We start from the raw sequence: 14092 nt of genomic DNA on the forward strand, positions 1-14092 counted from the left end.
ATTGAAAATTAAATCTACAAAATAAATTTGCAATCCAATGAGTTAGAAATTTAGGACAACAATAACAAAACATCTTCATCAGTCATTAATTTTTACATTTTTTGCATAGTTCAATTGTATGTTTTAATTGTATTCGAAATGAATAAGTTTAGACATTTAATAAAAATGATCAAAGAAAAAATTTATCTTAGACTGTAAGTTTGCTTTTATTAGTAGTTCGTAAACACATAAAAGTTTCCTTCAATTAATTAGCCAATTATTCCGCCTGAAGCACGAAATTTTAATACTATATTTCGTTTTTGACAAACAATTAAATTTTAATAACTATCCAAATATACAGGTTTTTGAAACAAATCTTTGAGTTGACGTTGAGCTTATTCTGACCAAATGTAAAAAGAAAAAACTTCAAACTATTATTTTTCCTACTTTTTACGTATAATTGATCAATGTAGTTTCAAACTGGAATTCCAGCTGAAAAAAACCAATGGACATGATAAGACGCATTACTATAATTTGCATTCAGGATTTTTTAATGTGATATCCGATACATCTGCTTGTTAGTACCAACTTATAAAGAAATTAATTTTCAATCTTGGGCACAGAGAACAAAAACAGATATGTTTGGTTGAAAGTTGTTCTATTAAAAATAATGTGTTTTTTTTAAAATAAGTTCAAATTTGTTGTAGACTGTTGATTCAACGTAAATTGATTTCAATCTGACTTATCTCGTATTTGAATTAAGGACCTAACGCTTCAACTCCCTTTTATAAAGCTGGAAGAGGCACAATTTTGGTTGCCGGCAGTTTTGTTTCACAACGAGCCAAAATAATACTTGATGGCAATTTTGTATAACAATGAAGCAAATGTTAGGGGGTCTAAGTGGCGCAACAACTGTAAAAGTGCTCGAGTACTGGATTCGAATCAGCATCTCTTGCTTTCAAAACCACTGTGCTAACCATTACACCAACTGGTCTTAAGCTCTCTAACTTGAGCATCACTTATAACCCATTCTCATGTTGTCATGCTCCTCTAGGCATCTTTCTCTAGCCAATTATACGTTGAGCATGTAGAGCTTCCTGTCAACCCGAGTCAAGCTTATCCTATGCAACATCTAAATTAGGTTGTTCTAACCCTCTAACTCAAAAAATTACTTGCCGGCAGTTTTGTATCACATTGAGCCAAAATATTACTTGCTGGCAGTTTTTGTTTCTCAAGTAAACGCAAGCAAGCAGCCTAGATCTATAGAACTATATATTCATCCTGCATTTGAAATTCATTCATTCTCATTTTTTTTTCAAATCGACAACATCAAATGAATTGTCAAACGTCAAATATGTAGAAACTGTTTGCAATATTGCCAATTTTCTTTGAAATAAAATTCTCCCTTTTTCAAGAAAATATGAGTACGGGATCATATCTAAGGCTTTCAAGGCTAATTAATTGAAAGATGATAAGATGATAAGATGGAGGTGATAGATAATTTCTGCCTGGTAGAGTATGCTACGGCTTATGTTTGTCAAATTATATAAAAGGGCAAAAACAAGCGTAAAATACTCCAGCTTGTAGAATCTTTAACACCTCGAATAAATTAAATATTCTGAATTAAAGTTTCACGCAGTGTACATGTGTCAATTGGGATCCATTCTGTTTCGCCCCCTCCATTGTTTTTTATTACCCCAGTTAAAAATTATGTGTTGTTATATAGCACGTTACTATGTAAAAATAATGCATGTGCGCCTTGGGGTCATAAAACATATATTCCCAGCAAACTGGGGAGCCGAAACATAATAGATCCATCAATTGTTTCAATTCTAGTGAAGAAATGCAAAGCAATAAATTTACTTAATTATCTAGTTGAAAATCAGTCTTTCCCTTGTTTCAGTGAGTTTTCTTCCATGTATGTAATTTGAAGTAAAAATAATTCAAAATTCTTATGTTCCTTTTCCAAAAAAAAACGAAACACATCAATTTTATAATTTCTGCGTCTCACTTTATTTCTTGATCTCGAGTTCTGTGTTGAAATCTCATGTTAAGAGCGTTTTGATAACATTATGCAAATTTACTCAGTTTGGATTATAATTCAGTTCATTTGATTGCTCCATTCTGGTTTAAACTGCAACTAACTGCTCAAATGTTAGAGTACGTTATAGCATTATGTGTTGTTCTAATAACATGGATGTGGTTAATTTCCAGACCCGCTAAGTTTCCACCTGGACCATTGCGTCTCCCAATTTTAAATAATATTTACAATGTTCGGATTGATGAGACGTTTTATGCACGAATGCGTTCATTGCATGACTGTTATGGCCCGATAGTTTCATTGTCTATATCTGGTCATGGCTTATGGGATGTGTGGCTGGAGGAGTATGAGATGGCTAAGGAAGTGTGGCACGATCCTAGATTCGCTTCCAGATCAACTGTGGCTCTTGGCGAGGCCCTGGGAACCGATAAAGGTCGGCTTTAGCAGATTGAAGATTGGCCAACAAAGATAAAAATAAGCAGGGAAAAATTGGTTATAATATGTATCCAAGTCAATTTGGTGCAAATAGCTCGCAAGGCATAGAAAGCACGCAACTTTTTCAAATTGCAAAAATTCTAGCATTAATTTGAGCTAAACTGACACGTTCTGAGAGTATATTTTGGCTTTAAAGGTCTTGCTTTTGCTTCTGGGAGTGACACTAAGATGAAGAGGAAGCTTACCCTGCAGATCCTGAGGGCACTGGGAGTGGGCAAATCCACTTTCTCAACTGGGATTGAGGAGGAGGTGGAGACTCTACTCCAGTACATGGAGAGATATTTGGAACAAAACTTCTATGTTCAAGTAAGACACAGAACTTTTGTACGAGTAATAATCTCTATTGATATAGCGATATCTTTTATGATGTTGCTAGTTTATAGAACAAGCAAACTTCTACTTTCCATTGTTCCAATTAAGGAACGGGTTCATATATTTCAATTCATCATCTTCCTAAAGGAAGAATTTTTTTTGATTTAAGACTTATTGAAGAAACTATAGTTGGAGGGCAATTTCTGGAACAATACGTGCATTGCTTTCAAATAGCACGTTAGATGCTCAATAAAAAAACAGGACACTGTGGAAAACCGACCGCTAAAGAAACGAGATCCTTCCTCCAGTAGTTGGTATCTGTCGGAAAAATGTCAGAGAGTTAGAGAAAATGTTATCGCCTGGAAATATCGATGAATTCTATAAAGAAACTTTGAAAATACGAAAAAAATGAGATTTTGATTTCAGTTTCGCTTCTTAATTAAAAGAATAGATTGATAGAATGAGACTTTTCTATTTTTCATGAATTTTTTTTCTAAAATCGTCGAGATTTTTTCAGGGACTCTACGAGTTAACGAGTTGAATGCACATGTGTTGTTCATCATAAATTCTAAAACCAGCGCTTTGCAGGAGAAACTGCTTTTAATGGCATGAGTTGAAGTATCTTTACAAAAACTTGCTGCATATTGAGAAGTGACTTAAGATATTAAATGCAATGACAATTATTTTAATTCAGTTTGGGTTTAATAGGCTCAAGTTTTCGACTCCCATTAAATTATGACACAACGGGTACGAATGTAGAGAAACTTTTAATTCTCATTATTAGAGCAACTCTTTGCTCGTTATGTTGATTCTGTGTCAACACCATTATAGTGAGAGTAAAGTTTGGTACTTTTGCGGGTTGCGACCCCACGATCTCTTAATTGGTTGCAATACTGCGCTCACTACTAAGCCAACTGGTCCACATTGCGAGAGTCTTACTATGCTCTCTTAAATTGAGCTATCATTTCAAGCTCCATCTTATGATCACAACTTATTTAGTAGAGTGTGTACTCTAACACTCATAAAAGAGTTTTTCTTTGTTTTGTTGAAATTTTGGAATCTTTTGATTTTTAAAATTTTTTTCAAGTTCTTATTTCAATTTTATGGTCATATTGCATATGTTTTACAAGAAACATCTACTCTCGGTTCAAGATTTGGCAACATTTGATATGTCTTTTTTATTACAAAAAAAAGCTTTTTAACTGACAAAATAATAACTTTTTGTTCAAATGTTATACACCATAAAGGAATAGATAGTGGTTAATCAAATTCATGCTGCTCTCGGAGACATTTGTTTTGTTTCCCGTAATACCGTCCCAGAAATTTTTAAATCATGTCACTCCCTCTTTTAGAAAATGGAAAAAATCCTGTCAATCCCGTTCAAAAACTGCATAAATCGAGAATATCGCGATAGGAAATTGCCTAAACGCCATCAATCCTGATACAAAAACTTGACAAATCTTAAAATTTTTTTTGGGAAACTTAAATGTTTTAAGAAGAATTTTAGCAAAATATAAGATAACGTAACAATTGATCAAATCAGCCCACCAGTAATGTCACAATGGTTATATAGCTTTTTGACGTTCAGCAGAATATTTGCATAGCTTTCATGCTAATGTCTAGCGACATCTTTTATCATTTTTTTCCTTGCAGATTTGTGCTCATGAAATTTTTTGAGTTTTTCAATTTTTTCCGCAAATCCAACGTTTCTTGTAATATCAAAGTGGGTTTACTGTTCAAGCAGACAGGCGGGAATTGAATTCCATAAAAACGTTTTGAAACGTTTGTTTTATTTATGAGTCAGAGTAAATTATCCTTTGTTAACACAAATTAACCTCAAACAGCAATAATCATTGTATACGGAATTTTTTGGTATCTTAGAGCATAATACTCTCACATACAATAAATCGTAATAATCAATATAATGATACTGTCATGTAGTTTATAATAATTGACTTTCCTTCAGTCTGGCTGTTATTGTTTTGCTTAGGGTGCCATTGCATACACGACGAACAACATTATCTCAAAACTCCTCTTTAACACATCCTACAGTTTTGATGACGAAGAATACGCCAAAATGTACCAAAAACTCATGAGGGCCTCCGCTTTGTTCAACCCAATTCAGCTTCATTGGAGCCTGCCCTTTTCAATAAGCCGACATTTGCCCAGGACGAAAGAGCTGAGGAAACTAAACCAGGAGTTTCTGACCTTCGTAAAAGAATGTTATGAGAGACGTCGTCCTAACGAAGACTCGGTTAGTTGGCAATCATAACCCCAACATTGATAACAATCAGCAGAAAGAAGCTTAATTTTTTCGAGCGCAATTTTTCAGTATGTGCAAATTGAAGTCTATTTGCTTTTCAAAACCATCATATTATTGGAGCAAAACCAAGCTTTTATCATTACTGGAGCCAAAGTTCGTAATTAAAGTGCCTGGGTCGTCTGGAAATATTCAAGTGCTTGAAAGGCATTTTGATTCTGTTCTGCCAGTTTTTTTTTTGAAAATTAATATTCCATTTAAGGACATTCCCCGAGAGCCCGAATGTGTGTCTGATTTCTTACAAGAGCAGTTCAAAAATGCGAGAGATAACCCAAACAGTGACGAACCCTTCTGTGAGGATGATATTCCATATGTTCTGATTGATCTCTTCATGGCTGGACAAGAGACAACTACAACTACTCTAGGTTTTGGTCTCCAAGATCAGCAAAAACAAAATTTGCGGCTGTTTATTTTATATGTGCATCTAGGTTGCCTGGGTCACAAAAAATACAAAAAAAAAATAAAGTAGGATAATAATAGTTACTAATTGCAAACCAACGAAGGTAAAAACAGTCAAAATTTCACGTCAAAAAATGGGCGATGAGTGACTGGACATCATTCCACAATTCAATCAAAATAGGAAAGGAAAGTCAAACAACAAACACTTACGGATATGTGAATTACACTTGCAACATTTTCCAGATGATTTCCCGTTTGCATTTGATCAAATGTCAGATGATATTTTTTATCACATATTTGTCGTATATTTATCAAATACTTGATGTTATCAGATCACATACCTTTTCAGCTGAACCAATTTCTTTACCGGTTAAAAACTATGTAAGGAGTTCTATAATTTCCTCATATGAAAATCGAATCACCTCCCGGGCCGAGGTTTCAACCTGCATGAGTCCACCCCTAATTATCTGGGATTAAAGGTTTAATGCCTACTCCCCTGCTATTTATCGGGGAAGAGAGTGTAGGAGTGTAATTTGAAAAAAATACAAAGTATTTAAACACATTTCTCCGCTGTTTTTACACTCTTTGCAGAGAGTGCAATTTAGGTTGGACTAATAAAAAAATTACACTCTAGGACAATTACCAATATAACCAAATTGAAACGTCTAGAATCAGTTAGCTCAATTTCAAAGGGACACAGCGAAAGGAATATTTTCAACAGAGGGATGACGGGGGCTCAATACTCGCTGCTTCCCTCCATAATTTTTTTCAAAAACTACACTCTTATATTTGCACTCTTCCATCCCTAATGAAGCGGAGAAATAGGGGTGTATTTTTCTTTATTTTTACACTCCTTACAATATTCCACGGTAATTGTTGGGGAAAAACCTCCGTTAAAAGGAGACTTCCAAATTTTTTTACCAGTATATTTGCGACAGTTTTTTTTTGCGTTTTTATCGAAATACCTTAAATATTAATTTTCCAAACTTGCATTTAATGAAAGAATCATTGAAACTTCTCATAGAGGTCTTAATGGAAAGTACTTTTTATATTTTTTTGAATTTTGGAAAGTCGAACTCATCTGTTAAAAAACTGACTGCTTTGAGGCAAAATATCATGAGAGTTCACTATTTTCCTATTTCCGTCCAGTGGTTCATCTTCTGATCTTCCATGGGTTTCCTCGATCTGATTGGTTTCGTTATAGAAAAATAGGATTTTTCCAAGCAGCCGCTGAACTGTGAAAACAATTACTTTGAAACAACTTTTCATAATAGATTATAAAAATATTCTTCAGAAAATTGATAATTCTTCTATGATTCAACACAATTGCTTCATAATTGCATTACGATGTGCATTTAGCCATAATATCAGTTTTCCAATACGAGGAATTTAACTTTAAAACCAGCTTTATTAATTTTGATCGGACCTAATCTTTAATATTAGTGCAGAAGTTAGAAATTAGGACTCTCAAAAATCAAGGAATATAGAAAAATTTACTATCCTTGAAATCTCGATGAACCGTATGAACCAACTCCAAAAACAATTTTAACATAAAGAAATGGTTGTTTCTAAACATCAAAATTTAGAGTTATAAAATAACATTCGGAAACAAAGTTGGAACCAATTGCAATTTTCTGCAATTTTTGGACCTGATAGCATTATAGTGTTTACTAAAAAAATCCTTCGAAGTTCTAAATCTTTAAGTACTATACGGTTAGAAATACCCGTAAAATATGGCCGGTTTTAGCTCCTTTAAGGCAGTTCACAGGCTGAATTATGCCTTCGGACTCAGTTATCTCAAAATTTGAACAGATAAGCTAGTATAAATATTACTGGATTTCCGGACCTTTTATTAAACCAATTTTTTGATTCCATTAAAACCTGCTTTTTTTCAGTCTTTGTTATTCCCAGCGGTATCAATATTTCTTAAGCTTCAATTTTTCTATCGTATTATTTGATGATATTATTCGCTGAAGTTGGTTTAGATTAAGAGATTGAAAAGAGAGTTAGGCAATAGTAACGAAACTCATTCATGAATAAGTTTTGATTGATTCTAGCTTTGGTTTAGCGGGGAATAATGATTGTGGCCGCTTTACAATCTCTCTTAACTGTTTTATTAGCCTAATATCTCCAGGTTAATTTGGCATTATTTCAGAACTCAATATTACTTTTTTTTAAATAAGTGACTTTTTTTAATTAGAGATCTCAGTCGGCTATTAAATTAAATTAAGACCTCCTCGGATTTTGGAAATTAAAGAAGTGGACGACCAACGCCAACAATCAAGTGTTTCTCAAAGTATCAACCATCGCGCTGATTTGCAGAGAGAAAAGTGAAGCCACTCTGAGGGTAGGATTACCTGCTTGTTGAAGACTTGGCAAGTAGGTTCCAGCTCAAAAGATATAGAAGAGCTAACCAAGTAGAAATCTTAAAAGGTCAACCTGAAATACTTGATGGGATTTATTCTAGGTTCCTTTTAAAGTGGTTGATACTTGACTAGTTGGGTTGCGCAGTTAACAACGAAGACCTTCTTTTCGTCATTAACACTTAGTAGTTCTTCGGATTACAGATTGGTCTCTGAATTTAACCTAGTCGTATTGGGAACTTGGTATACTTCTCAATCATAGTGCCATTCATTTCATAAATTGTTCTCCTTTGTTTACTTTAGCTCATAGTTGAGGCTGGAGAACTCTGAATCAAAATTGTTCTTTCTTTCTCCTGTTATATAAAAACTATTGTCTCAAACTCTAAATTTTAAGATTAGTAGGAGGTCCTCGCGTTAGGCTCTCTAATACTTAGAGTAAAAGACTTGCATAGTTAGCACTTCTTCAATTCTTTTTTTTAGCGAACACTGTTTTAGCTATTGTTGGAATTTGTATAGGAAAATCCTCCACTCCAGATTTTCAAATTCTACAATTTGCCTCAGTATTCACTTTTCGACCTAAAGCTGCCGACTTGCAATATTGAACCTTTTGACGCCAGTTTTATTAGTTTCTGTTACAAACCCCCGTGAACTTCATTTACCTAAATATTTTGTATTTAACATTCAAAGCGTGAACGTCACAAAATGGTATATGTATATCTCTGTCAGTTTTCAGCCTTTTCAGCATTAAATCGTTTGAACCTTCATATTGAAAATTTTTAAAAGGTGTTTTTTCATCAGGTGTTTGTTAAAAGGTGTTTGTTATCACCAAATTCTAGATAATGCTTTTCTGTAACCTAAATATTGCTTCAAGGTTGGGCCCTATTAAACATGCTGCACAGTCCTGATGTGCAAGAGAGAGTGTTTGATGAGTTGAGGAGAGAGTTCCCTGAGCGTGATCAGATCATACACCTCAATGCCATCACTTCTCTCTGCAACTACACCATGGCTACCATTCATGAAGTACAGAGATTCACTCCGGGTGGGTTATTTGACGACTTCTGACATTTAAACTAAAATTCATTTAACATTTGCGTCCCTGACTTACGCTTTTACCAGTTTTTCTGAACAACAGTCTGGGCGGAGTCTGAACAGAGCTAGCTTTGCTCTGGGATGGTCTGGTCAAATGTTAATTCGAGCATACTCGGTAAGCACAAAAATTTTGAACGAAAGAAAGCATGACCAGAGATCATCTAGTTTGGGGAGGTCCATTTTGAGGTCACTATGGTCTTGGACTTTCTAATCAGAGGTTTTCCTCTGAGATTCCAAACGGGATCCCTGTATTTGAACCAACTGAAGCACATTAGCAATTTGAAATCGATTTTTTTTTCACCGAATCTTAGTTACTGAAGCCAATAAAACTTGTTTTTGCGTTCAACTCATTTCAAATTTTACATAATGACAAAAATTTGAAGCATCCGCGTGGATAAAAGTTTTTACTTAATGCTGAATTATTCCTTTTTTATCGCTCCCGTTAGCCATGCGCCTTTTTTTCATCAAAGATAATTGAATATCAAAATCTTTATATGGTGATATAGGGGACTTGGAGTAGTATCTATGAGCTCGGGTTGTAGAACAAATCATAAAGATCAAAAATGTCATTCAAAATTACTCCGAAATTAACTTAGGGAAAGTTAGCTCAGGAGGTTTCAGCTACTCAGAAAAAGATATAATACAAACAACCTTGATAGTATTTAGTAAAATAGTGCAATCGTATAGATCATCTGCTGTAGAGCTAATATTAATAAACAGAACTCGCCTTGCAGATTATTCAGGGGTGAGAATAATATTTCAATCTTTTTAACGAACAAAGTCTGAAAAAATGACTTTACATGAAAAAGCGAAACATTCAGGTCGGACCCAGGATAAGATTACGCAACTTCAACAAGCTGTGATCAGAAAAATTTGACTTGCACCATACCAGTCTCTATAAAGAACTTTATTCAGACTATTCAAACCATACCAGCTGATGCGAACTCTAGACCATGTTCTGATCAGGCTGTATAGACTCGAAAAGGGGCTCTCATCGGAGTTTCCAGACCATAAGCAGTGAGTCATCAGATCAAACACAGCCTGGATGCGGCCCTGAACACACTTTTCGGACCGTACACTTGCTGCCAGACTCTATCGCTGGGTCGCTCCTTAACCTCTAAACGCGATCCAAGTCGGTCTGATCAGAGCTGGCTGGGGTCGCGCCTCTCAAACTGACCGATTTAAAGATTATTCATTTCTCAATCACCTCAACCTGATTCCTAAGTCTCGATCGACCTATTCATAAAACTGGCAGATGGACAGTTCCAGATAGCACGGGTTGCTTGATCAGTTCGGTAGTTTGCGGTAAACATTACCTGAGTGGTTAAATTAAGTACGATCACTGCCAAAATTGCTTTGAAAAGTTCTAAGTTTCATCGGACATCGCATCAGATTCTTGTGATGAATGTGTTAATGATATTAAGATAGCCTATTGCCTTGTAGAGGCATCGTACATAATTTTAATTACTTCACAACAATCACTGCATTTCTATGCAACCTTTATGCAGCAGAACTACAATTTTTCACCATTTTTTAGTGCTGATGTTAGGTAAATGCGCGTTAACTCCTTGTCAGGGGTTTTATTTAAATGAAAAGTCGGCGCATTCCTTCAAGTTTTTGGAAAGTTTGCCAGCAAAAACGGTTTTTCAGAATGTGTTTCAACGCGTTTCTGAAAATATTTTGCTCAAGGAACTTTATATAAGTTATATAAGTTTATATAAGTTCCTATAGTTCATATTTTCAGTAACTATTGCGGCAATCGACCACACTGCTAATGTGGATGTTCCCAACTTCCATGGATACACCATCCCAAAGGGCACCAGGATGATGGTCCAGCTGGCACTCATGAACAAAGATCCCAGATTCTGGAAATACCCCGATGCCTTTAATCCGCACAATTTCCTGGGTAATTCCAAATAGCTAGCGAAGTTAATCAGAAAGCTTGTTGAATGTTTTAAATCAATTGAGTTTTTGAGTATAACAGTCAGCAAAAATGGTAGGTATCGGCTGGAGTGGGCGGGGATGGTTTTCCCTATATCAAAATAGGAAATTTTGTTCCATCGCATCGCTGGCAAAATCTCTGGAAAATGGCCTCGTCAGAACTCAATTTGGTTTGGCACAGAATCGAGCCAACTCCAGAGCACAACATTATGATAAGTTGGAGAAAAAAGGAGTTTCGAATAAACGCACGTCTTATGAGAGTCGTTTTACAACAAGCACAAATATAATCAGAGAAAACTATGATTGCCCGAAATTTTCTTTTGTTTTGCCCCAGGACCTTTGTTGGGGTAAAATAATTTGATCCGCCTGCGAAAACTGAAAAATAAGTTAAAAACCTTTATTGCGGAACACCCGATAGCCAAAAAATTATGTATTTCAGGCTCTTTATAAAAATGACTTTTTAATTATAAATATGACATTCATTATAAAAACTTTCAAGTTCTCATTATCTGCAAGATCTGCTATACAGGTTTCTAATGAGCAATATTGGAATGACTATTTTGATAGAAAAAACTATACATTGACCTAGTCCTTTTTTCTAAATAAAATTGTGCTATCTCAAAAAAGAAAGGTGGTTTGAGTTTAAATATAGACAATTCCCATTGAATTCAAGAACCTATGACATTTTTTGAAAGCATTGTGCTTTGGCATCCAGCATTTCTAAGTTCAAACGGCACTTCATTGTTTTATGATATCTCATTTGATTAACATATGAACTGAAGTTTTTGTCACAGACTAAAAAGATAAATTTGCTAATTTGTTACTTTAAGTGGTCTACCTATAGATATTTTTTGAAAATTATTGAAACGGAAAATACATGATTCTTTGCAACAGGAACTTGATGACCTATTCTATTTTTCTTATACTTTTAAAGCAAATAACACGTGTAAAGGCTTGCGTTTCAGTCTTAAATTTTCTTCGGTGAAAAGACAGTTTTAGGGAACATGGGAATCAAAAAATTGAACAAACGTTAATAATGTTTATAAAAAAGAAAAAGGCTTTAATTTGCCTTATCTTTCAATAAATAATTGAATCGTTATTTCTTTTTATCGGCCTAAGATAAAATCCCAAAGCTTTCTAATAAAAATAGTTCTAAATTGATTTGCTAGAAATAGTACCCAAGGAATCAATAGTGATACTCCTTATGCACAAGAAAACTACAGAAAACAAATTTAAAAAAAATGAAAAACTAAAAAAAAATTCTTTTACCTCTTTGGAGATTTCTAAGGCTTCTCGAATAAACTACGGTGCCTGAAATGTAGCGCCTTTATGTCAGCGAAAATTTGCTTTACGGCAAAAGTATGGGAGCATTATCTTAACTTTTTTGAGTTAAGAGAAAGAAAGATTCAAAGTTTCTTTTTTTTTAAATAAATGATTAGGATAATAACTTATTTGTATGAATGTTGTGAGCACCTAATCTAAATCTCAAACTCATCTCTCTTATCTAATTTGAAATTCATATTGATAAAATTGTCACAGAGTTTCGCAAATATGGGTTATTTGAGAAGAAAACAACATAAAACAATGTGTGAGAAAGAAGGAATTTTTTCGATTTTATATTCTGTTGATTGATCCTGATGCTTCAGATGACTTCAAAATTTTATCATTCAAAGCAAATAACACGTGAACGTGTATGTGTTTCAATGTACAAGTCGTCCAAAATCTTCTGGTGCCGAAAGCGTTTGGTGGACTAAAGAATTTTAACCTGAGAAAAAAGAAGCTCTTGTCTGGCTTACTAATTGTCATGTACTTTGCAATTCGCAAAAAAATGTTTCCTTCGTCGTTTTTGAATTAAATTACTCGTTGCTTTTTGATGTGCATGTTTTGATATTTTAGTTTTGGCTTTCGTTCACACGGCAACGAGAAAAAAGAATCCTAGTTTAGTTGCCTCCTTTTCATTATATCTTTATCGAAATTAATTTGACAGAGCAGAAAGTTTTAATGTGCTACTTCTAATTTCAACATTTAAGATTAAACAATTTCTAATTTTCGCGGTACTCATAATCAACATTTGCCATAAAACAGACGGTTCTCAAATCACCTGAGCAATTAGTTCGATTATTAGTCCGAATTGAACGGCTAAGAAAAATAAATGTTTTATTAAAACAAGCATTTTTTAGAAATCAATTTTGAACACCCAATGAAAAAATCCAGCTGTAACATAGCACTCGCTCTCATTGTTTTCCCTTTTTCTTCAAACGTTCGCACGCTATGAACAATTTCAGGGCCAAAACTTGAAAATAAAACAATTAAATCAGTTTCTTTTTACAATACTTCCTGGGGGGTTATTTCAGATTCTGAGGGTAACTTTCTGAAGAGCCAGTACCTGATGCCATTTGCAGTGGGGCTCCGTTCCTGCCAGGGGAGAATATTGCCAAGATGGAACTCTACCTCGTGTTTGCAAACATCATGCGCAGATTCAAAATATGTCCACCGGGAGAGGGCAAGAAGGTTCCTGGCCTCACTGCTGAGATTGGACTGGTCGCTTCAGCACCTTACTTTGAAGTTAAATTGGAGAAAAGACAACTGTAGTTTAAATTAAACTCAAGTGGAAGTGAATTATTTAGAAATGTAGGTACCTTTTGTACACTGGAAAGCTGTCCATTTCGTTTAAAGACAAATGTACCGAGGATGAGTTCAAATTTAAAATGGGGATTGACGTCTCAGCCAGACCACATCATCAGATTATTCAGACTCTCTCTAGCAGAGAAATCTTCGGTTTTTAAAAACGAGAAATCGGCGGTAGGTCATTTTTCTTCTAGCCAAAAACGATAAGTTCCTACGATTTTTATCAGCATCATCGTTTTTGGCGTCAACAAAAAGCGGTAGGCATGTTCGGTTTCAGCCGTATGCAACCGACAAAGACTGCCTGTAAACTACAAGAAAGTAAGTCAAAGTCATCGAATCTCTCTTGCCATCCACAAACGGCCATACCGAATCTTTCTTACGTTCGAAACCGACAAAACCGATTAAACCAAACGTAACGACGCCTTTGACGTTTGAAACCGAACATAATATGTCGTTTTTGTTTGGTATTTCATCTAGGGCTAGAATGCGCTCTTATCAGACTAAGCCAGACTCTGGAATGAGCCC

At 34.8% G+C, this 14092-nt stretch overlaps 1 protein-coding gene across 1 annotated transcript; it reads left to right on the top strand.

Moving 5' to 3' along the window:
- The first annotated feature begins 2079 nt into the window (after positions 1–2079).
- Positions 2080–13653, top strand: LOC142355979 (cytochrome P450 2G1-like). Its single transcript, XM_075407977.1, has 7 exons — positions 2080–2453; positions 2652–2821; positions 4818–5081; positions 5350–5512; positions 8781–8948; positions 10743–10904; positions 13294–13653. Exons 1-7 carry the CDS (start codon positions 2132–2134, stop codon positions 13539–13541), a joined length of 1497 nt encoding a protein of 498 aa, XP_075264092.1. The 5' UTR covers positions 2080–2131; the 3' UTR covers positions 13542–13653.
- Positions 13654–14092: the final 439 nt, after the last annotated feature.

The sequence above is a fragment of the Convolutriloba macropyga genome, unplaced genomic scaffold, assembly GCF_964194025.1.
Source record: "Convolutriloba macropyga unplaced genomic scaffold, txConMacr16.3 SCAFFOLD_6058, whole genome shotgun sequence".
Classification (NCBI taxonomy): domain Eukaryota; kingdom Metazoa; phylum Xenacoelomorpha; order Acoela; family Convolutidae; genus Convolutriloba; species Convolutriloba macropyga.